The following is a 25244-nucleotide window of genomic DNA, read 5'->3' on the forward strand; positions in this document are numbered from 1 at the left end:
TATATACTGGAAATAGCAACTAGATACTGGAAGTAGCAACTAGATCTGTATACAGGGAGCAGCAACTACATACATGGAGCAGCATCTATTTACAGAGAGCAGCAACTTAAACAGGCAGCAGTAACTATATACAGGCAGCAATAACTATACACAGGGAGCAGCATCTATATACAGGGAGCAGCAACTATATATAAGAAAGAGAGCATATGTGCATAGATGGGCCTCCAAATATGTGGTACATAAAAACATCAATTAATTTCATAGGAATGCTACATACAAACACAGATTAATGTCACAGAATTGTGGTGTAATCTAAAAATTTGAATTCTAATCACTATTCATCAAACATCAAACAGCGTACGTGCTTCCAGAGCTTTTGAAAAGAGGAGATAATAACCATGTACAAATCAGTTTAATTTCATTTCTCTCTTCAATTACAAAGTAAGAACTTAAAACGGTCAGAGAAATAAGGATGTATGTGGGCACTGGACATCATATTTCACTTAGGGAGAATATGGCAAAACGTAGAATGTAAACATAAATTCCAGTACCAAATATAAATGTTCTTGTTTAAATATAAGAGTTCAAGTACTGTGTAGAAAATTCTGAAATATACCAGATTTGATTGAAATTATTATTTACGAATTGAGAGCTGTCAAAACCATTCGCAATGCAAGCACTGCTTACAAAACAAACGCATTTGACTGTACAACTATCCCTGTAACATACAAAAGACAGATATAACACTAACAAAAAAGTACTGTACAATTACAAAATACCTATGCACTGGTTGAATGAAATATTCTGGAGCTAAATCTCAGCGGTAATTTGAAAATTTACGAACGTAAGCTCTGACCTCTTTTGGTTTTTTTTTTAAATGCCTATATAATGACGTATTTCAAGTTCTAATAACCATTATATTTAAAAATATTGCGCCGATTTTCAGAAATGAGGAAAGCCGAGTACTTGCGGGAAACAAACTTTTTCATTTTTTCGTGATTTTCCAAGCTCCAAAACGTTCAGTCAACCCGGCTGCAAAATCTATAAGCTATGAAAATTATGCATAAAAACATCAGCAACAAGCGGAGATGCCTGACACTGACATTATTCTATACATATTCTGTACTCATCGTTTCCTTTTGGTAAACAACTGCTGTTTCTCTATTAATATATGTAATATATGTCAAAAACGTTCATGCTTGCACAAAGCATTTAGATCTATTACAACTCCATTACAGAAAGATAATTACTTTAAAATATGTTTGTACAGTACCCAAATAATGTACAAACATATTTTAAGTCTTTAAGTGCTGACCATCCTAAATATCATATCTTATCAACAAAGAAATTTGCAAAACAAATGAAATTCTAAGACTTTTTGTTAAACCGATGGCAACATCAAACTAAGAAACACTGATTTCAAATTAAGCGTTTAATCATGAACACTGGGAAAATCGAAAAAAAAAGTATTTTGTGAAAATATATACAGAAAATCTTCAGATGAAAACATCTACATGGTGAAATTTCTTAACACTAATCTAATTACTAAATACATATACTAGAATACGAACACGATCACACGGCTGACGTCTCGCTCTGTTCGGGTTGAAGTTGGATCTCGCCTTTTTCCACTGACGCTGATATCGCTAGGTCCACTTTCTTCTCAAGTGCCCATGGCTGTACTTCGCCGGAACCGAATACAATATAGAATACTGCCCCAACAGTGTAAATTACTGCTGCGATATAAAATACTGTTTGCCATTGCTCACTAGTTTTCTGAAATAAGAAATATATTTAAAGAGACTGTTTTTCGGCAGGGTATTAGCCGAGGTGGGGGGTAAATAAACATAATAGTAACCAGCACAATGCCATGGTCTTTAATTTTACTATTTTTAAATGCTAATGCTTGTTAGTGTTCTTTGAATGTTATCAAATATATATAAAAACGCTTCCAACGTGTAGCCGACTCAAAAATAAATAAACACATTTTATTGTAATAAAACATTCAGTGATTTTCTCTCCAACATTTAATTACAGCTTGGTATAAATTCAATATCTATTTAATATGAACAAAGTTATGGTAAACTATGGCGTATAATTTTATGCAAATAAAGGTGGTCCTACGTTTAGATTATGAATGTTGATGAATACAGACCAAGGGTCAACTGTCTAACAAATCATCACATCAGAGCATAAGATGGTTAACTACTTCTTTATGCCAATGCAGTTTATCAGATTTTGGGCTGAGGTGATGGTAGGTAAAGAGAAATCAATGCAACCCAGACTGTGAGTAAGACATTTAAAGACTTCACCTGACAATCATTTCTAAGACTGTACAGATTAAGGGGTGGTGTCTAGACAGACTCTTTATTGTTTATATTACTAAGATGATAATGTTTGTAGATAATCTGATTGCATAGATTTCTAATGAGTGAAAAGCGCATCTTATTTGAAAGTAAAGAACAACTCGAAATGAACATATATTGAAAGGTGGACTTCGGCATATTTTTCAGCACAGGGTCTGCATACTTAACAGTCAGTTTCATAAGTGGCAAAATATAACATGGTGCTTACATCCTGAGTGATAATGCCGATAACTACAGGTGCAAGGACGCCCCCTAGCGTCCCGGTCGTATTTGAGATTCCGAAGATGATACCCGCATATCTTGGTGCTATGTCGACAGGGTTGACGATAAAGCCACTTCCGTATTGGCATCCCGACATAGCAACACCAATTGTCATCGTAGCAACTGCGATACCCGGATGTCCATCAAGGTGCCCTGTGATGACGACAAATAGTCCTGGTACTAGGGTACCTACGTAAACAAGAGATCACAGAGTGATCTTGGCGCCCACCAATGTGCCATTTTTGAGTGTTCCAAATTTCAAGACTTACTGACTAGCTCAAGGTCAAATTTCATTTCCGTACACAACACAAATCTATGCAAGTGGTCCAAATTTGAAGGCTGTAGCTTGAGAAATGTAAAAGTAGGTCACTAGGTCAAAATCAAAGTCAAATTTTACTTCGGAATACAAAACTATGCATGTGGTCCAAATTTGAAGCCTGTACCTTCAAAAATGTGAAAGTAGGTTACTAGGTCAATGAAAAGGTCAAAGTTTGTTTCGGTACACAAAACTATGCATGTGGTCCAAATCTGAAGGCTGTAGCTTGAGAAATGTAAAAGTAGGTCACTAGGTCAAAATCAAGGTCAAATTTTATTTCGGAATACAAAACTATGCATGTGGTCCAAATTTGAAGCCTGTACCTTAAAAATGTGAAAGTAGGTCACTAGGTCAATGTAAAGATCAAAGGTCATTTCAGTACACAAAACTATGCAAGTGGTCCAAATTTGAAGGCTGTAGCTTGAGAAATGTAAAAGTAGGTCACAAGGTCAAAATCAAGGTCAAATTTTATTTCAGAATACAAAACTATGCATGTGGTCCAAATTTGAAGCCTGCACCTTCAAAAATGTGAAAGTAGGTCACTAGGTCAATGTCAAGGTCAAAGTTTTTTTCGGTACACAAAACTATGCATGTAGTCCAAATTTGAAGGCTGTAGCTTGAGAAATGTGAAAGTAGGTCACTAGGTCAAAATCAATGTCAAATTTCATTTTGAAACAGGAAACTATGCATATGGTCCAAATTTGATGCCTGTACCTTCAAAAATGTGAAAGTAGGTCACTAGGTCAAAATAAAGGTCAAAGTTTTTTCCAGTGCACAAAATTATGCATGTGGTCCAAATTTGAAGGCTGTAGCTACAGAAATTGAAAGTAGGTCACTAGGTCAAAATCAAGGTCAACTCATGTCAAGGTTCATCTTGCCCCTCAAAAATATACATGTGGTCCAAGTTTGAATGTTGTAGTTACTGACAAGAACATTTTAAAAGCTTTTCCCTATATAAGTCTATATGAACCATGTGACCCCCGGGGCGGGGCCATATTTAACCCTAGGAGGATAATTTGAACAAACTTGGTAGAGAACCACTAGATGATGCTACATTACAAGTATCAAAGCCCTAGGCTTTGTGGTTTGGACAAGAAGATTTTCAAAGTTTTTCCCTATATAAGTCTATGTAAACCATATGACCCCCAGGGCGGGGCCATATTTGACCCTAGGGGTATAATTTGAACAATCTTAGTTGAAGACCACTAGATGATGTCACATACAAAATATCAAAGCCCTAGGCCCTGTGGTTTTGGACAAGAGGTTATTCAAAGTTTTTCCCTATATAAGTCTATATAAACCATGTGACCCCCAGGGCGGGGCCATATTTGACCCCAGAGAAATAATTTGAATCATCTTGGTAGAGGACCACTAGATGATGCTTCATACTAAATATCAAAGCCCTAGGCTCTGTGGTTTTGGACAAGAAGGTTTTCAAAGTTTTTCCCTATATAAATCTATATAAATTATAGAAATAAACAAAGGGCCATAACTCACTCATAAATTGTTGAACCAGTCTGTTTTTCAGGGGGACACAACTAGGGTACCAATACATCATTCTGACAAAGTTTGGTCAAAATCCCCCCAGTAGTTTCTGAGGAGATGCGATAACGAGAAATTGTTAACGGACGGACGGACTGACGGACGGACGGACGGACGGAATGACGGACGGACGGACCACGGACGCAGAGTGATTTTAATAGCCCACCATCATCATGATGGTGGGCTAAAAATGTACATACTCTGCACTTTTCTACAAAATGATTTTCGCCTGTGATAAATGAAATGTGGGACTGTTTTGGATTTTTGGAGCATGATTATTATGAATAAAGATTTTATTTCACAATATAACATACTTTGATTAGCTAAAATAAATACTTGATTAAATGTAAAATATCTTATGAACAATGGAGCACAATATATAGGTAGGCATAAAATTCTAAACGTTGACAAGAAATCATGGTACACTGTCCAAATTCTGTATGCTTTCCGTGTCCATAACTGACGTTGTAAATTACTATCAAAATAATTTCATTGGTTGTAAACGCAGATGGGACTATCCGGCTCGAGGATACACGTTACTGTTTCAGCAATAAGGAAGCTCTGACAAGTTATTGTCTACTGAACAGTTACCCGTTAGCAAGATTATTCCCTTCCGCATCTACAACCAATGGTACAATCTTTTTCTTGTATGCCGTATTCAACAAAGAAAAGCAAAGTAATGACTTTTTACAGCACAATTTTATTCAAGTGACATTCAAAGCGTGGGAAATTTACGTCTGAAACACGAGGCGTTGTGACGTTTCAAAGGCCATTCTAACATGACTTGTCCCTTTTTCTCGGTCAAACAAAGGAAACCGGGGCCTTCTATATTCTGCAATAAATGTTGATGCGAAGAATGGTGAGAGAACATTAAAAGTAAAAGTAAAGAAGTAACTTTTATTGCATAAATCTACTACATTAATGCAGTTGGTTATACGTCTTTTCAGCACGAGAGTCACGTATCTTACATGCAAGAAGTGTTCTTCTCTATATTTTAGTGAGAAAATTTGAATTAATATAAAAACTATATTATGAACATTTTTTCTCATACCTAAGCTGTTGAAAAGTTTCCTGGCGGTCGTTGTAGTTACAAACCCCTTTGACCTCATCCAATCAGCGAGCTGTCCAGAAATGTTCGTCATTGCCCAGAAACCTATGTACGGAAGAGCAGATAGAAATCCAGCCTGAAACGATAAAACACTTATGTTTCATTAAGATTACAATGATTTGTTGCTGCAGTGGCGTTTAAAATCAACCAAATACTATTTTCCTTATTTGGAAATTAATAAATGATGTCTCATTTATAGGATACATTATACAATCAAGTTTAAAAAAAAATAACACAGGTATGACTCAAAAAGAGCTGGCACTATAGGTGGCAAAAGCCCCCGAAGCGTGCTCAAGAATGCTACAGTTGTCCGTACAAAATATGCCAGAACTGTTTAGGTATGAATCATTTTGTGACCTTGACCTTGACCAGATAGACCCGGGCCAAAAGCGTGACACGTCTTCTCAATATGGTTAACATTTGTGTCAAAATATTTTCAAATTCCTTGATAAATGGCAGAGTTATGGACCGGACAAGAAACAGACCATGTTAAACGCGGGGTCCTATCGTGCTGATACAGCGGTAGAAAAGCCATTAAGCATATTTAGAGAGTAGGCTGAGCTTATTCGACAGATGATGGGTGACAACACTGAAACTTTATCTAACATGTGTTTTTGTATATATACATGAACAACTAGTTTTCAGATCTGAATAAATTGTAGTAAATTTTCAATCACAAATTAAAAAGACTATGTATCTACCAGGGTATCTACAAAAATTGCCATTGTTGAAATATTAATAATTTACAAGATTGGAGGAAGTTAAGAAGTTAATTTGTACCAGTATCAGAGCAATGGTACACAGAAATTAGCATTTCATGTACTAAATATTAAAATGCGGAAATAGTTTAGCTTACTTACATAATTCTTTGAATCATATTCCATAGAATTGCTGAATCTCTCAGAATTATAACAATGTCAGTATGTATATTACATAATGAATGTTTGAATATTTGTTTTTACATTGACATCTCCCGGAAATTGAATTTTGAAACTACTGGCTCTGTTATCCATATTTTATATACATGTAAATACTAACAACCTGCACTAAAAATATACATCTGGTGACTAAATATCCTGGCAATGATTTAGTCCAGCTTATCATAATGAACTGAATACTCCATTTTATAATGTAGGTACATCAGAGTAATCCGACCAGCTAATATTCTATGAAATACTGTATCAATATACCAAAAATATTGATCTGGTTATGAGAGCTATATATTTTTACTGTGGTTACTAGATTTAAGCTAGTCAAATAACCTGTTAGCCTAATGGGTCAACTCAATGTTTTGGGAACTAGATATAAAAGCTTTACACTAACATGCGTAGCTAATTACTGTAATGTGTGCGATACAGGGGTGAAGTGGATTACTCTTCATAATTGAGTGGAACAAATGTAGAATATGTGTACAATTTATCATTGTGATATCTAACAGTGCCTCAACATCATAAAATGAATTATCATTTATGGAGTAAATCTAGATTATTTATGGAAAAAGCAGATTTTATTTCTTTTCTTAATCTAAATAATGAATGAAGTTATTTTTTCATCTCCCGCCATCTGTCAGATAAAGATGTTACTCATGTAAACTTCCCTATTCTGTAGTACTGGCTGAAAGGGAGGTCATAACCTTAATGTGCTGGCTTTAACAAGTAGAGGTAAACAACAACAAAAAACTTGGTTTGGACAAGAAGATTTTCAAAGTTTTTCCCTAAATAAGTCTATGCAAACCATGTGACCCCAGGGCGGGGCCATATTTGACCCTTATGGGATAATTTGAACAATCTTAGTAGAAGACCACTAGATGATGTCACATACAAAATATCAAAGCCCTAGGCCCTGTGGTTTTGGACAACAGGTTTTTCAAACTTTTTCCCTATATAAGTCTATATAAAACATGTGACCCCCGGGGCGGGGCCATATTTGACCCCTGGGAAATAATATGAATCATCTTGGTAGAGGACCAATGGATGATGCTACATTACAAATATCAAAGCCCTAGGCTCTATGGTTTTGGACAGGAAGATTTTCAAAGTTTTTCCCTATATAAATCTATGTAAATTATAAAAATAAACAAAGGGCCATAACTCACTCAATAATTGTTGGACCAGTCTGATTTTCAGGGGGACACAACTAGGGTACCAATACATCATTCTAACAAAGTTTGGTCAACCCCCCCCCCCCCCCCCCCCACAGTAGTTTCTGAGAATTGCGAGAACGAGAAATTGTTAACGGACGGACGGAAGGACCATCTGATGATGGTGGGCTAAAAATCCCTTTATGGATGGCATACAGCCCGGACAAGAATTTACACGGACGAATGGACAGTGCGATTTTAATACTAGTATGCCCGCCTTCGGCGCCATAAAATTCCATTTGTAAAGAAATCAAACGATTAGGCCAGACAAATACTTGAGTGATCCTGTGTAAACAAAACTGGCGTGTGAGATGAGATCTATGAGCATTCGTTATAACAGTAATCATTTTATAAAGGAACTTTCAATGGAGAATTCTATTTTAACTTATACCTGTACACTCATAGACTTTTATAATCGGTCACCTATGATTTTTATATATTTCTTTAAGAAAACGCTGAAAATAAAACAATAAAGTATACCATCAATTTATTCAATATCTTAATAACAATATGACTAGTTTCATTTCATTAAAACATATGAGATTATATAATAACAACAGTTTTAAGAACAACCCCCACACTTTTCAAAGTCACACATTTATGTAAGCTGTTCGCATTAATAACTCCCCGACAACGGCTACGCATCAAAATGATGTATCTCTGAATGACACCTTGTGCGAAATTCTGCCACTTGTTAATGGCGTCTTTTTCAAGATCATGTAGATTCAATTGCTGTGGCAAACGTAGAATTCTTCTTTTGAGCAACTCCTAAATGATATATATTTGACGAGGAGAAAGTGTGACTTTGAAAGGTGTGGGGGTTGTTATTCAAACTGCTCTTATTACATAATCTCAATGTTCTAATGAAATGAAATTGGCCATATTTTTATTAAAATATTTAACAAAATGATGGTATACTTTATTGTTTTATTTTCAGCGTTTTCTTAAATATATGAAAATCATAGGTGACCGATTATAAACGTCTATAAGTATATAATTGTTACAAACGTATTTTCACCAGCTGAACTTAATGATCGTGGAAAGTGATTTCAGGAACACCCAGAAAATTTATTATTCAATTATTTTGTCTGAGAACCAATTACAGCATAATTTCAAAACTGATATCCTATTATTGATGCAGAACCTTTTCACTACTTGCTAAATAACATTAATTTATCATGATTTTGGCATCTTTATTGGCATTATACCACATGAAAACACAGTACAGTGTTTCCCTGAGCTAAGAAACACTGCGAAAAAGTGTCTGGTGCATGGTTGAAAAAAAAGTTAGTTCAATATGCATAGACCCAAACAACTCATGACCATGTCTGTCACACTATGCACAAGGTGTAGTGGCATTTTATTTCTGGTCTAGTGCAAGGGGTACAAACTGACAAAATATATTTACTATATAGACAGAATGATTAACATGCATTGTTGTTGTTGTTTTTTGTTGTTGTTCTTGAAAAAGACTGAAAAAAGGTCCATATTTTTTAATTGCACATCACCAAATCATTGATAGAAAGAGCAGTTTTTCATGAAAATTGTGCACCGTTTTTCAATAGTAGTTCAATTATTTAGTGGCACGCAGTTAACCTAACGAGCGTTCCTGGAGTCTGTAACAGTACTAAACCGTTTCCACGAGTAACTGCCAATTTCTCCACATAAATCAGAGGTGGGGGAAAATCATTTCAGACAAAAGGTCTTTTATCAAATAATTTATAACAGTTTATTGAACTTATGGCCCCGCGATCCATAGATCTGCACTCTCCTTATTGGGCTATGCTGAACATTGGTTACGTACAAAAAACGAATACTTCATCTATTATACAAAGTGGTAAAGGATGTCCGTACTCCTCGAAAATCTTCTACAGTCTTGACCAGAGATACGGATCCGTACCTCTAATCTCTAAAATCAGATTCTAGAGGTATGGATCCGTACACAAAGACATTTCCAAACTAATTCATTGAAATAATATGAATACAAGTTGGTCACGATTTTGAAAATCCTTCGCTTGCCATTGGATAAAAAGATGTTTTAATTATAACAAAATTTACTAGCAAGATAAAAAGAGAGATAATAGTTTGCAATCAACCTAAACAGTTACGTTTGTATAAGGAGTGTTTATACAAACTAAAAGGTAGAGTAGAGATGAAATGAAATCTCTATTTGATTACCTTTTTGATGTCAAACTTCAACACGTCTTTCATGTAGGTTGGTATATTGGTCAAGAAGGTGTATGTTCCCCAATTTGCGCACGCATGTGTCACAATAATTGCCCAGACCGGAAGTGATGTAAATATCTTCAGCCAAGGTGTGTCCGTGGACTACAAATGTACGTAAAATATATATCGTTATTTTGATCGTACTTTGCTATTTTTAAAAAAAAAATCTGATGTATGCCGAGTTAAACTTTTGAACCAGTAAAATAAGATATATTTCTGTTTAGGTTTCAAACATGAGCTGTCACAGTAAAATGACAAATGCCCCGAAGTATATCTGTAAAACTAAATAAGCCTTTTGCCACCTACATATATTCCAAAACATATTAAAATAAATAACCCTAACTTTTGTTAAAATAGGACATTTCACTTTTTGTTACAACGTAAAACGTTAACTTTCTTGCCAGCAGTCTACATACCAAATGTTTTCGCAATGTCTCATTTCTATCTAGAATTATATAGCTGGAATATTTTTGAAAAATTTCATGCACGAAACACTTTGTGAAAACGCCTCACTTTCCTTAAAATGTGGAATTTTCCATGATCGTTTCAAAATGTGAACGTTTATAGCACTGTATACATAAAACTTTCTTCATTTCTTGGGTTGGAAGCATTTTCTCACATTTGTTCCAATAAATGCCCCCAGACTACCTGTTTGAAAAATAAAAATCATCTGCAAATAAAATGCCCCCGTTTTCAAAGCACATGCACATAGATCAATATACAAACCTTAATTTTGTCACAAGTACTCCGTACATGTATTAAAACAAATAGCAGCTGGAATCACGGACTACCAAGATAGCGTGAAAAAAAAAGAAATTAGAAGAAAAGCCTGTGTAAAACTCTCACACAGTTATTAAATGCATTTAATGAAAAAAAAAACGAATTACTTTTCTATTGGTAATGCTATCAACAACGCCAATATGTACAATACTGGACGGATATCAGCGCTTAAGTTCACAAGTGTCAATGAATGCGAAAATATGACTCACAGGATATGTATTTTTATATGAATCGCCGGTACCGCCGGCAAAATGACGCCATTTTGAAATTAAACAATAGAATGGCACAGAATCTCAGGTTATCGTCAGTAACTTAAATGCCCTTACTTGACCCGAAGCGTTTTTTTTTTTTCAAAAAAAAAAACTGCGCTCCGGTGCGGGAAAATATTGCACATGCGTTTCATGTATCAAAGTTGTTATCAAATGCAAACAGAAATGTTTATGTTTTCTCACTTGCAGCTTTGTTTAAAAGATACAGTTATGTAATGTAAAGTTTCAGTTGAATAACGACTAACGTTTACAAGTACATACTACTTAAGAGACAGACTTTAAAAACGGCATCCAGATCCTAAATTATGGGGTTTAAGTGCAAAAGCCGAATGAAATGTATCAAAATTGTTGCACAACTCCACAGAGGAATGCTTTAAAATCTTTTGCTGAAAATATCTTGTGATTTTGATAATTCAATGCTTCCTACTCCAAAAACTAAGTTTACAGGATATCAAATTTTAAACTACGTCAATACTTTTGTGTTACTGTTTACCCCCACCCTATAAAACCTTTATAATTTATATTCCCCGATAGATATTCTTAAAATTATCCAAAGTTGCCAAGCCTTGTACAACGGCATATCGTAGTCAAAGTAATTCGACGGTCAGATTGTTTTATATTTGTGACAGGCAATCTAACCGAGTGGAGATATTGCCAATAAGAAAAATAACTAAAATATATCTAGATTACGTCAAATGTTGGACTACGACATATTGGTGCAATCACTCTCTACAAAAAGTCACACTTTTTCCCCGATTTCTTTATAAATTAAACATGTGCAATGGCAGAACAGCATTCTCTTACTAATAAACACATTTTTTCTGCTACAGACATTTCCCTATACTTGAATAAAACCCATCATTTAGAGAGTTCTAATTTGCAAAACAATAAAATCATAAACTCATTTTAGATATAATTCTCTTGCACTCTTCTTATATCATATCCTACCTTCAATTTCTAACTAAAATTTCAAAAAAGCTCACCTTTTTACTGACATCGATGTGACTTTTTAGACTGTCCACTATGTATTCCCTCTCCACTTGTGATATTCTCGGGTGCGTCACTGGCGAGTCATGCACAATAAATATCCACACCACAAACCAAAGCACGCCGCATCCACCTATTGAAATGATTATCAAGATCCAAGTGCATAAAACTTGTATCCAACGTCTACTGACATTTCTCTGGCGCGATGCTGATTATATGTCAATTTTGACAACATTCAATGCATTTGACATTTAAAACTCTCAAACTGCTGGTGTTCTAGTGTTGACCTTGGTATGTCACAGCGTTCGTGCATTCTCTGTTGTTGTTTTTTTTTTTTTGTTGGTGTTTTTTTTTTTACAAATGCCAAAATATGCAAAAATGCCCTTAATTTTTCAAATAGTCTGCGAACTTCATTCGGCTCAATACTACAGCAGAATAGACCATTTCACGGCAAGCGTCTAAGCATTGGAAAAGTCTTTATCGGTAGACGCATTCTAAGCGAGAATTCTCGAGACGCAACGAGATTTGAAAAACTGGGGGCTCTTCAGTTATTTATCGATTTTTGCAGCAAAGTTTTCTGATGCATAAATCGGTGAAAAAGGGTTTTCACTTCAGTGGTTTATTGATTCGACTGATATTGACATAGGAAAACTGAAGTCCTATCTGACTGTTTAGAGTAAAAATATGGTTATGATTTTGTCAACATTTGACCGTATTTATATCGAACACTCTGATAAAACCTTCCACCGTTTTTATCAGTATGTGTATTTCTTTTTTATCAAATTTGAATAACGTGAATATTATGCAAAAATTTAGAACCCGTGTCACCGCTAAGAGTCTGTTTAAATGAAGCACTAACAAAAGGCAAAAAAACAAAAACAAAACAAATAACAAAACAAAAAATAATGGACTTTCGCGTTTAAACAATTACATGCTTACTTCGTTTTCTTATTTTAATCATTATATTTGATTGAACATTTTAAACCATTGTTAACAAATACGTGCAATTCAGATTTTAAAATAATTCCAGTTTTGAAACTTCAAATACAAATGACTCTTAAAAATAGTCTTTGTCTCATTCATCCAGTCAAAAATTACCCCCGCCCGGAATGAATTACACGCTGGTTGGATCGTTCGCCCGTCAGTCGAGCGATCACATGTTTGGTGTCTAGTACGGCCACTCTATCCGTAAGTATTATTTATCAATGGGACAAGTTTAAGTTACTGTGGAAATAGTTTAGTGCTTGCAAAAAAAAATTAAAAAATAAAGAACACGTTGAAGAAAACGGGTGTATAACCCTAAACAAACAATAATTATTCCCTTATAAGTTGGTCGAAATATGCACAATCAAAACGACAAGAAGTTAATGTCAGACGTAAAAATTTACGGACATGAATTAAATAGATTATTGTACTTATCCATTTGATGTCCATTATTTGTGTTGGGTTTACGCCGTTTCTCAACAACCTTGTCACGGCGGTTTGCTTACACAACTACTCTCCGTAAGAATTTACATCTTTCCCACTTCATGCAGTGCTGTAGGAAGTCGGGCAGTCGGGCCCGAACTAACATCTCCGGATTCCGGAGAAAACTGCATTTAGTTATTTATGAAACAGCTGAAACGGGCTTAAACTTAATACGAAAAAAAAAAAAAAAAAAAAAAAAAAAAAAAAAAAAAAAAACACTATCTAATAACGCTATAAGCCGTAAAATAAAGGCTGCAAATAAATTAATAAATTCCACAAACAGACAATATGAACTTGGTTGGAAAATGCGGGAAAAAGACATGTTTAATGTTCCTTTAACTTCCTAATTTTCTTAGCACTGTAGCGTGAAAATGAACCCGGTAGTCAAGGAGTTTTGTTATCTTATTCTATTCAAAAACATCTCGGGGATCATTTTCAGAAAATTTCTAAAATTCTATGGAGGAGAGAACGAGCAGTAAAATGTTTAATAAAAAGTATCATTTTTTCATTACGCTTTTTTTGTGTGTGTAACATGCATTCAGGCATACAAGTGTGACAATAAAAATCGGAAAGAAATCGGAGAATTGCTAACAAAATTGAAGTACGCTTAAAATGAAATTTTTGTTGTTGTTTGTATTTTTCCCTAAATCTCGCGTAAAAGGATGGTAGGGGAAAATTGAAGACAATACAGTGAAAACAAAGTCGGAGACCCCGCATTTTATCTCTCATTTTTCAGTAAAATAAATTTGTATTACGAGTTTAGTTTTTTTTTTAATTCTATGGAATGGTTTTTACACATTACTTAGTCATTCCGTTCGAAAATAATAATTTCGTAGAAAGATTTTGGCATGGTCTTTGCATGAAGTAAGAATTCCTTCGGCGAATAGTCGGAGTACATATTTGAAACTTACATTATCGTATAGGTTTCAACGGTCCTGTTATAATAAATGAAATAAATTTCTTTTTGATTGAAATGGGCGCCCGAAACTAAATTAAACTCTGTAAAAACAGCAACGTCAAAACTAATTAGGCTAAAACGTGATTTTTCGACGCCATTTGCGTAAAAAGTGTGCATTTGACCTTTTCAATAATTGTACATCGGGTGAAGATCAGCTTTTGCTATTAATTAAACAAGTTATTAAGGACGCAACTTGTGTTTGAAATTCCCGCTCATTACACCTGTCAATAATTTACAGACGCAGCGGTTGGTCAGCTATCGTAAGACATTGAAGTAAAGCGTTCAGCTATACAGACTATTTCATTGTTTAGTCTCAACGTAGTTCGATCCAAAAATGAAGAAAACTGTCTCAAACTTAACACGCTGTACATAACCTATCTATCTATCTCTTAGCCCCCAGTTTTTGTCTTATCGTTTAATCACGTTAATTCACGGATTAACGGTAATCAGTTTGCGCATGCGCATATACTTCGTGAAATGGTCTATTGACAAGAATTTGAGAAAAACAATCAGCTGAAAATGATTTACATCAATTTGTGAGTAGTGAAAAATATCAAACTTTGCATATAAATAATATTATTTTAAAGAAATGTATACAGTACAGATTTTGTTCATTTCCTATATCCAGAACATAAATATAAAGATAATAATTGGTCACGCCGCTAATTCTGAAGTAAAAAATAGTTTTGGCTACGAATTTCGCTCAGATTGCCAAAAACAAGTAAATATGGGGTTTTCGACTTAAAAAATGAAAAAAAAAATGTTTTTTTTTTTACAATGTTTTTTGAAATAAATCTCTAAGTCTCCGTTCATGCTTATCAACACGGGTAAGATAAGAATAAATTGGGGACCACAGTAGAGTAATGAGCAAAAATAGCTGCTTATTAATGAAATCAAATATTAGTTATAACTTTTATAAGCGACATTCTTAAGCAGGTTACAGGGCGCATGCTCTACTAGCAACTTCCCTGGCTAATTCGCATTAATCAGGATGCTGCATAAAAATGTAATTTCTAGTAATTTTAAAATAGTTTCTGAACCGACTTTGGTCGTTTTTTTAATCCCGACAATGATAAAAATTACTATCCAAACAAATAATTTTCCAAAAACTTTTCATTCTCCATAAATGTCACATAATATAAAATTGTTTCGATCTACCAATATCCGTCTCTCAGTATCCACTGTGGGGAATCACATGAACAAAATAATCTCTAAACAAAAGTTATATTTTGAAGAACATGAATAAATTTCTTACCATGATAAGATATGAAATTTAAACATAGCCTAACATATGACTAATGAAAGTTGTTAAATTATTAAGTAGATTCTAGTTGACAATAATGATAGATATCCTTAAATTACAAACACTAAGGAAAATAAAAAGTCTCAGTTTCTTGAACTGTTCCAGATAATCAGAAGGTGATTGTAATTGAAATCTATATAGTTTTAGGATACATCTGTGTTGCCATACGAAAGGCTATATTTGAGATTTACAGCAAACGTTGCTTCAATATTATCCCATATTAGTCATAAAGTTATTTTGGTTTAGAGATTAGTTTGGTCATGTGATTCCCCGCAGTGAGTATCTATGTACCGTAACTTAAAGGTTTTATCTTTGATAAAGCTTTACATCTGAAAAGAAATGTCGCTTTCCGAAATAAAAACAAGAAAACACTGTCAAAGAAGCCTGTAATTATGAAAATACACTTCAATATTTTTGTTGCGTTTTCAAGTTAAATTTAGTAATCCGTCGCTTTTAATAAAATAGACTTCAGCATAACTAACGCCTGCAGTCTAGATAAAACATGCCCGTCAAATAAATTACGAGCGCTGACAGAAGCCGGGATACGCCACACAGAGCTCCAGTTAATATTAGCGGCGTATAAGCACAGTTTAGTTTAAAATTTATTACATGATATCAAAGTAAGAACAGTGCAAGAGAAGTGATAATACCTAGAAGATAGAATATACTTGGCCAGCCACCATCAAATCCGTACACACACAGGAGTCCGGACAGCGGAAATGTCACCAACACACCGACCTGACAACCTAGTGTAAACAACTCTCACATAAATATGAAAAATCAGACAGGCATATTTATTTAATAAAATGAATATCTTTTTATGCATATTTTAGTTTGTAAACTATTATAGATGACCTATCATATGAATACATGTTGTCAGTTGGCAGCAACCCAATCATAGAGTCTGAGCATGCGATCTGATGGCGTCCACAAAGAAACAAACAAAATTACGTCGTTTGAAAACATTTGAGAATCCGCATTCATCTTTATAAAAGAACATTAGAGCCGCACAATGAGGAAACCAACACTGTGCATTTGCGACCGGCATGGATCCAGACCAGCCTGCGCATCCGCGCAGTCTGGTCAGGATCCATGCTGTTCGCTAACGGTTTCTCTAATTGCAATAGGCTTTGAAAGCGAACAGCATGGATCCTAACCAGACTGTGCGGATGCGCAGGCTGGTCTGGATCCATGCCGGTCGCAAATGCTCTATGTTGGTCTTCTCATGGTGCGGCTCATTTAATATTAAATATGTGTAAGCTGTCACCTCTTAATAGCAGTCACTTGTCTTAAGCAGTCACCTTTCGGTATTTTCGGAGCAAATCAGCTTGTTCTAAGCAACAACCTGTTTTAAAAGGTCAGTTTTGCTTATTCTCTTGACTAGCTGGTTTTATTGTATTATATGTTGTCACATTTTTTTAAGTCCTCCATGATATCTATTACAAATGTATATCATTCCAGATTGGGTATATAAGAAAACTGAATATCAGCTACATGTATATCTGTATAAATAAATAACTTCAACAGTCAAATCCGATGATTTTTTTGTTTCCTGATTTTAATTTTTTATAAAATTTTGCATTTTCGATTTTTTTCAGAATTCCAGTGTTTATACAGTCACACCTACCTGCATAAACAAAGCCACTCAGCTTGCTCCTTTCCAACGGCGGCGCCCAATATGAAAACAGTATCGACATGCATGGCCACACCACACCCTTAGTAAGAGAAGGCAAAATGAAATCAACGGAAATGAGAACGAAGAATTATTAACTGAATTGAAAAAAGATAGGCACCTTTATGTCGCGTGGTAATCAGTTTAAAACACCTAGAAAGGCCGCTGTACCATACAGTTAAAAGTTCAGACTGTAGGCTTACTGAACATAATAACTGAACAATAATTCACCCTGTAGATTCGCACATTTACAAGAAATAACATGAATGTTTCATCCAGTCTTACTACTACTGGAAATGAATTAGGTCACGCAAGCAATAACTCAGGCAAACAATATCAGTCGTAATTAATTTATACTGCCAGCATGCATAACTACACTGATATGCCTGAATATATTTTTTACTACAAAAAGCATCACCTTGAAATTTTCAACACATACACATCTCGACACTCTCTACCCATTCTGTTAATTTTACGGTTTGTTGTGATGATTAAGTTTGAAGTCAATGAGTATAGAGTATCGAGATGTGTATGTGTTGAACATTTCAAGGTGGTGCTTTTTGTAGTAAAAAATATTCAGGCATAGGTTTGTTGCGTTTTCATATCTAGTCAGTGTATAAGTAAACAGACTTGTACCTGGCACAGTCCGGCAATAACACGCAGAATTATCAACAGTATCAAACTTGTCCTTGCAGCGAGAGGTGTCAGCAGCGTAGCCACCGCACATCCGAGCATACTCCATCCGAACACGTGTTTCCCGCCATATCTTCCCGCTATCCATCCACCCGGAAGTTGCGTCACAATATACCCCCAGAAAAATGATCCAAGTATAAGACCTTGTGTCTTCTTGTCCCAGTCAAATGTGCCGCTGCTCTGTTCATAAATGAAAGAAAGAATATATGTTAAATATGAAAATATTAAAATTTGTCGCCTATTAAGAGTCTGAGCGGACGCAGTGGTCCATTGTATGACTACGAAACCAGGGTTCGTGAGTTAGAGTCCCCGCTAATCCTAATATAAATTACTAACCCCGTATACGGGTGCTTTACACCTGAGACGCTAAAGAACCAGGAAAGCTTCTGGAATTGGAGCGTTTTGGCATTTTCACTGTAACACTGTAACATTTACAAGGAAGAACTCACGAACACCATATCCAACATTTTTACTGGTGGCTACGCCTGTTGTGAAAATATTGCATCTATGTTCTACCGGTAAGATATTTCAATCTTACATTGAAACAAACAAATACCCGGTATACTCTAAATCTTCTAAGTGTAATGACTAATCGTTTTTCTTTTCAAAGGAGGAAAAATCACTGGGTGTTATTAACAATTCCCATTCTGTAAAATTGTCCCAATAGCTGAATTATAAGAATGGAGAGGAGAAAACGATATTGATAAAATTTTCGTTTTCTTATAAACTAAAACAAAGAAGCATAATAATTGTATGAAAATAATTGTATATTCTCAATCGCTGTTTGTATAGCCATTGCGATTCGTTGTCAGCTTGCCAGTAATATTACAATTTGTTTTGTAGTTATCAGATGTTTTTTATGAGCCATGCCTTTTAAAAATATTTTTTTACAATCTGGTTTCTTCTGGTAGATAGCCCGAACAGTCGATTGACAAGGCGTCAGAAACTGAATGTAGTCATTTTGATAAATAACCGTAACCTTCGTCGAGCAAAAAAAGCAGTTATTATGAACAATTTGATAACCTTTCCGCACCTGTAACGTAATTAAACGTATTAGCGTCTGATGGCCCTTTCACGCTTCCGTAGAATCAACATTTATTACACGAAATTTATTTTGAAAATATTTCTGAAATGTCTAGGTCTCCAGCTCTCAATGTCTACTTTCATTTTCTTTACTTTCGGAAATAGCTGAAGGTCGAGTCACGTCATTTTCTGTGTTGTAAAAAACACATTATGCCTTGCGAGACTGCTTAAAAATGAGCCCGATGTCCTAAGGATATTAGGAAAATCATTTTTTCTTAAAAAAAAAGTGGGTTTTTTTTCGACATTTTAACACGTTTGTAGGAAAACAGACGTCTGAGACAAAAATATCTATAAAAAATGCATTTTAGGAAATCTGTATACCTTTATGCACCTGTAACGTTATTTAACGTATTAGCGTCTGATGACCCGTTCACGCTTCCGTAGAATCAACATTTATTACACGAAATACATTTTGAAAATATTTCTGAAATGTCCAGATCTGCAGTTCTCAAATACGGAAAATCTTACATCCGAGGCATATTACTGACACATTCAGGCAATGTAGCGTGACCACTGACTATCGATGAACCCAAATACGACTTTCGTTTTCAAGTTTGGCATGTCTACTTTCATTTTCTTTACTTCCGGAAATAGCTGAAGGTCGAGTGACCTCATTTCCTTTGTTGTCAAAAACACAAATATGCCTGGCGAGACTGCATAAAAATGTGACGTCCTATTAAAGGATATGTGATCTAGTTTAGCCATTGTAAAATAACATTAGGCTAAAATCAAAGACAGATTGTATAAAAAGACTAGCTTTATGACCGAGTTAAAATCTGCCTTTAATACATACCTGCACAGCTCCACACGTGGCATCTGATTCTTGTGAATTATTCATCCCAAGGCTTGCCCCTGCTGTTACGTTGCAACTTCCAGTACTGTTTCCGGTTTCCTGTTTGGTCATACATACAATAGCGACACTCATGTCCACCCGTAAGGCATACAGGTTGATAAACCCAAAGAAACCGACAAGAGTGAGCGCGAGTCTGCTCGAACACCATAGTGGCGCTGTAACAAGTAAAGATATATACACTTTTCAAGTTCATGTTAATCCAGGGGAAGGCACCGTGGATGCAGCTGTTAATTGTCAAATTGCTGATTCGGAGGTAGCAGGTTCGAGAGATGAATTCGACCACGGTGTCCTCAATGGCTAATTCCTTCCAGTAAGCTAACATAGAGCGTAATTTTTAGAACGTTCTGTACAATCAACTTAAAGACGTTGCCTAGGAGACGTTAAATAAATAGTGTACATGTTCTAAATCTGTTATTTAATAGAATAGAATATCTTTATTCTCCAAACTGGGCCGTTTCTGGCATGAAATTTATAACATGAATACATGAATGACTAAACTACGGACATTAGTATGCTGGACCATAATACTATAATTTCGTTATTGTAGAATGGGCAGAACTCCTACAAAATAGTAGTTAGGACAGTAATAATTTTGTCCCTTGCTGAAATATATATATATATAGATCTATATAATGTAACTCAGCAGAACATAAACCCACATACAGTATTTACACGGAATACATTTTACATCATAATTAATCCGGACAAGTACTCCTATATGAAGCAAGCTACGTACTATGTTGTTACACGTACATGTTTCAACAATTCACATCTCAAGCTATATAATTCATAGAGGTAATTTGCAAAATAATTGATAATATCAGCTAGCATTTTCATTTCTCATAAGCCGTATGAATTTGTTCTCACTGGACATACTTGTGAAGCAAGTATTCATATTACCTATTGTCTTATATAGATTTTCACGCTGTGTATTATATGCAGTACATTCAGTAACAAAATGTATCTCATCCTCAACTTCTCCAGAATGACATAAATTACAATATCTCCTATCAGAAGGACCCTTTTTATACCGCCCAGTTTCAATACTAAGTCTATGAGAACTAATTTTTAAATTAGTAAAAAAAAGTTCCTATCTCCTTTTTTGTAGCTGGTTGGCCAAGATTTTCTTTAAATAAAGCATATGTACGTAGCTTTCAAACTCCTGTTTGTTTAATATGAGACATTGTACCAGTGAAGTGAGCTTTATACATACTAGTAAGTCTCTACAGAATAAAGTTTTCTGTTATACAATTTTCTAGATGGTATTTTCAGATAGTTCAAGATAAAGTGATTTCCAGACACCCAGCTATTTTTTCTTATTTTTATTTCTAAACAGAGAATCACGTTCATCAAATGCACAAAGTAACAGGCTTTCTTTATCACATAACATTTTCTTTTGAAGAAAAAAAAGCACAACTGAGCTAACAAAAGAATCAAAATATAATGGGTATAACAGCATCATTATATGCTTTTTTGTGTACACCAGTAACATACTTCAAGAATTTTTATGAAGTTTTTCAGAAGGTATATCAATATATTAACAAGAGATCACAGAGTGATCTTGGCGCCCACCAATGTGCCATTTTTGAGTGTTCCAAATTTCAAGACTTATTGACTAGCTCAAGGTCAAATTTCATTTCTGTACACAACACAAATCTATGCATGTGGTCCAAATTTGAAGCCTGTACCTTCAAAAATGTGAAAGTAGGTCACTAGGTCAATGTCAAGGTCAAAGTTTGTTTCGGTACACAAAACTATGCATGTGGTCCTAAATTTGAAGCCTGTAGATACAGAAATGTGAAAGTAGGTCACTAGGTCAATCTTAAGGTCAAAGTTCATTTCGGTACACAAAACTATGCAAGTGGTCCAAATTTGAAGGCTGTAGCTTGAGAAATGTAAAAGTAGGTCACTAGGTCAAAATTTAGGTCAAATTTTACTTCGGAATACAAAACTATGCATGTGGTCCAAATCTGAAGCCTGTACCTTCAAAAATGTGAAAGTAGGTCACTAGGTCAATGTAAAGGTCAAAGTTTGTTTTGGTACACAAAACTATGCATGCAGTCCAAATTTGAAGGCTGTAGCTTGAGAAATGTAAAAGTAGGTCACTAGGTCAAAATCCAGGTCATATTTTATTTCGGAATACAAAACTATGCATGTGGTCCAAATATGAAGCCTGTACCTTAAAAATGTGAAAGTAGGTCACTAGGTCAATGTAAAGGTCAAAGGTCATTTCAGTACACAAAACTATGCAAGTGGTCCAAATTTGAAGGCTGTAGCTTGAGAAATGTAAAAGTAGGTCACTAGGTCAAAATCAAGGTCAAATTTTATTTCAGAATACAAAACTATGCATGTGGTCCAAATTTGAAGCCTGTACCTTCAAAAATGTGAAAGTAGGTTACTAGGTCAATGTCAAGGTCAAAGTTTTTTTTTTTGGTACACAAAACTATGCATGTAGTCCAAATTTGAAGGCTGTAGCTTGAGAAATGTGAAAGTAGGTCACTAGGTCAAAATCGATGTCAAATTTCATTTTGAAACACAAAACTATGCATATGGTCCAAATTTGATGCCTGTACCTTCAAAAATGTGAAAGTAGGTCACTAGGTCAAAATAAAGGTCAAAGTTTTTTCCAGTGCACAAAATTATGCATGTGGTCCAAATTTGAAGGCTGTAGCTACAAAAATGTGAAAGTAGGTCACTAGGTCAAAATCAAGGTCAACTCATGTCAAGGTTCATCTTGCCACTCAAAAATATGCATGTGGTCCAAGTTTGAATGTTGTAGTTACTGACAAGAACATTTTAAAAGCTTTTCCCTATATAAGTCTATATGAACCATGTGACCCCCGGGGTGGGGCCATATTTAACCCTAGGAGGATAATTTGAACAAACTTGGTAGAGAACCACTAGATGATGCTACATTACAAGTATCAAAGCCCTAGGCTTTGTGGTTTGGACAAGAAGATTTTCAAAGTTTTTCCCTATATAAGTCTATGTAAACCATATGACCCCCTGGGCGGGGCCATATTTGACCCTAGGGGTATAATTTGAACAATCTTAGTTGAAGACCACTAGATGATGTCACATACAAAATATCAAAGCCCTAGGCCCTGTGGTTTTGGACAAGAGGTTATTCAAAGTTTTTCCCTATATAAGTCTATATAAACCATGTGACCCCCAGGGCGGGGCCATATTTGACCCCAGAGAAATAATTTGAATCATCTTGGTATATGACCACTAGATGATGCTTCATACCAAATATCAAAGCCCTAGGCTCTGTGGTTTTGGACAAGAAGGTTTTCAAAGTTTTTCCCTATATAAATCTATATAAATTATAGAAAGGGCCATAACTCACTCATAAATTGTTGAACCAGTCTGATTTTCAGGGGGACACAACTAGGGTACCAATACATCATTCTGACAAAGTTTGGTCAAAATCCCCCCAGTAGTTTCTGAGGAGATGCGATAACGAGAGATTGTTAACGGACGGACGGACGGACGGACGGAATGACGGACGGACGGACCACGGACGCAGAGTGATTTTAATAGCCCACCATCTGATGATGGTGGGCTAAAAACCGGTTTATTTATACTTGAAAGACTGGTGTTTATGGTTGACCATATTTCACAACTGTATAGCAAAACAGATTTCACAGCATAGTCAAATAAATGTAAAATACTATTAGCACTTGGTAAAAAGAAAAATCACCAAATGCTCTGGTGAGTTTCAGTTATTCTCTTGTACAAATCATTTTGACACCACTTGAAGACAAAATAAATAATGTTATAATATGTCCATATCCGTCCTATCTTCAAATTTTAGCCAAATGGGACCAGGAATGTAGATATAAGAACACTTTTCCGGGTATTTTGAACACCTCTCGTATAAATCCAAGTACTCGTACTCTTACCTTTATTACTTTCCATACACAACAGACTTTAATCTGCATTTTAAATTTTTAAAAAAAAAGAGCAAACTATCAAACGCATCTTATAAAGCAATAATTTTAAAACTGAATAAAAGCTGATTTTAAAATTTAGCAAATAAAATCACATACCTTTTAGTTTTCTTTCTTCGGCCATTTTTAAATGGTTCCTGACCCTCGTGTGTTTTCTAAATGCGCGAAAGTTGACCAGATGGCCTAATTATTCTTGAGATGCGTTTCCAGCCAAAAATGTATTATCTCTCCGTGCACTCTTGATTACTTGAGTGGTTTTAACTCTAGTTTATGCTATCTAAATAGACGCTGCTGATAAGCCCCCTGAACTTGAGGTATCAAATTTCGTAGTGTTTATAGGCTAGCCGTCGTGTAGTAAATTGTTTTCAACATTTACTGGTGATTCATTCATACATTCAAGCGTGTGCATATTTTACATTTGCTTGACAGACATGCAGTCTGTGGCAGTCTGTGGCCAGACTAAGCATATCTTTCAGATATTTACCTTGAGGGGTTGTTTCAAGAAACTTAATTTTATCTTTTTAGTGTTTACTTGGTGCAGAAATGTCATTAGGCCTAATCATTATCAAAAGAAGGCAATTTCTGGGGAGGTGCAGAGGCAATCAGCTTCGAGGGAACATTGCGACGGTTTTTGTGACGTGATTTTGTAAAAATTTAGAGACAGTTTATGAAAGTATCTCTGTCAGTTACCTTTATTACCTCTTCACACAATGTACACAGCCTTGCTAAAAATAGCAAGTGTAACTAATGTGCATATTAACTGATAATACTTAAAGAATAAAAATCCTCTGTATAGTGTATATTTTACATGTTAAGTCACAAAGTAAAATAATGTTCACCTTCCTCACAATTCAGTATCTTTTATGAAATAGAAAATGCCTAATCTTTAACATTTTCTTCTAAGTATCAACTGTATTACTAAATGCTAATTAAGAAATAATATTTAGCAGAACCATGCTTTGACATATTTAAAGATGACGAAAAACTTACACGTCCGTGAATTAATAACCCAAGTAAATCATTGTTTGAATATATTAAAACACGGCCCTACTATACATTGTTTCGATTCGAATAAGTCTTTTATGGACAAAATGTAAATGGAAAAGGGAAACACTATTTCTTGCCGTATGTATGGCCCAAACTACAATGAGGATATGGTATAATAATAATAATTTTGAAAACAAAAATGTTTTGGTTTATAACTGGAAAACTAACATTGAACGTTGACTGCTATTTCTCATATTTAAGATGAATATACCTCGTCGAC

The 25244-nt window shown here is 35.0% G+C and overlaps 1 protein-coding gene across 1 annotated transcript; it reads right to left on the bottom strand.

Annotated features, from left to right (window-relative positions):
- Positions 1-395: 395 nt before the first annotated feature.
- LOC123548083 (sialin-like) lies at positions 396-24205 on the bottom strand. Its single transcript, XM_045335318.2, has 10 exons — positions 24077-24205; positions 19965-20179; positions 18032-18268; positions 17351-17438; positions 16374-16469; positions 11992-12128; positions 9912-10061; positions 5537-5669; positions 2575-2816; positions 396-1776 (listed from the first exon to the last, which is right to left on the bottom strand). The coding sequence occupies exons 1-10, from the start codon at positions 24099-24101 to the stop codon at positions 1576-1578; spliced, it is 1524 nt and encodes a 507-aa protein (XP_045191253.2). The 5' UTR covers positions 24102-24205; the 3' UTR covers positions 396-1575.
- Between the last annotated feature and the right edge of the window lie 1039 nt (positions 24206-25244).

Source organism: Mercenaria mercenaria, chromosome 9, assembly GCF_021730395.1.
Source record: "Mercenaria mercenaria strain notata chromosome 9, MADL_Memer_1, whole genome shotgun sequence".
Taxonomy (NCBI): Eukaryota; Metazoa; Mollusca; class Bivalvia; order Venerida; family Veneridae; genus Mercenaria; species Mercenaria mercenaria.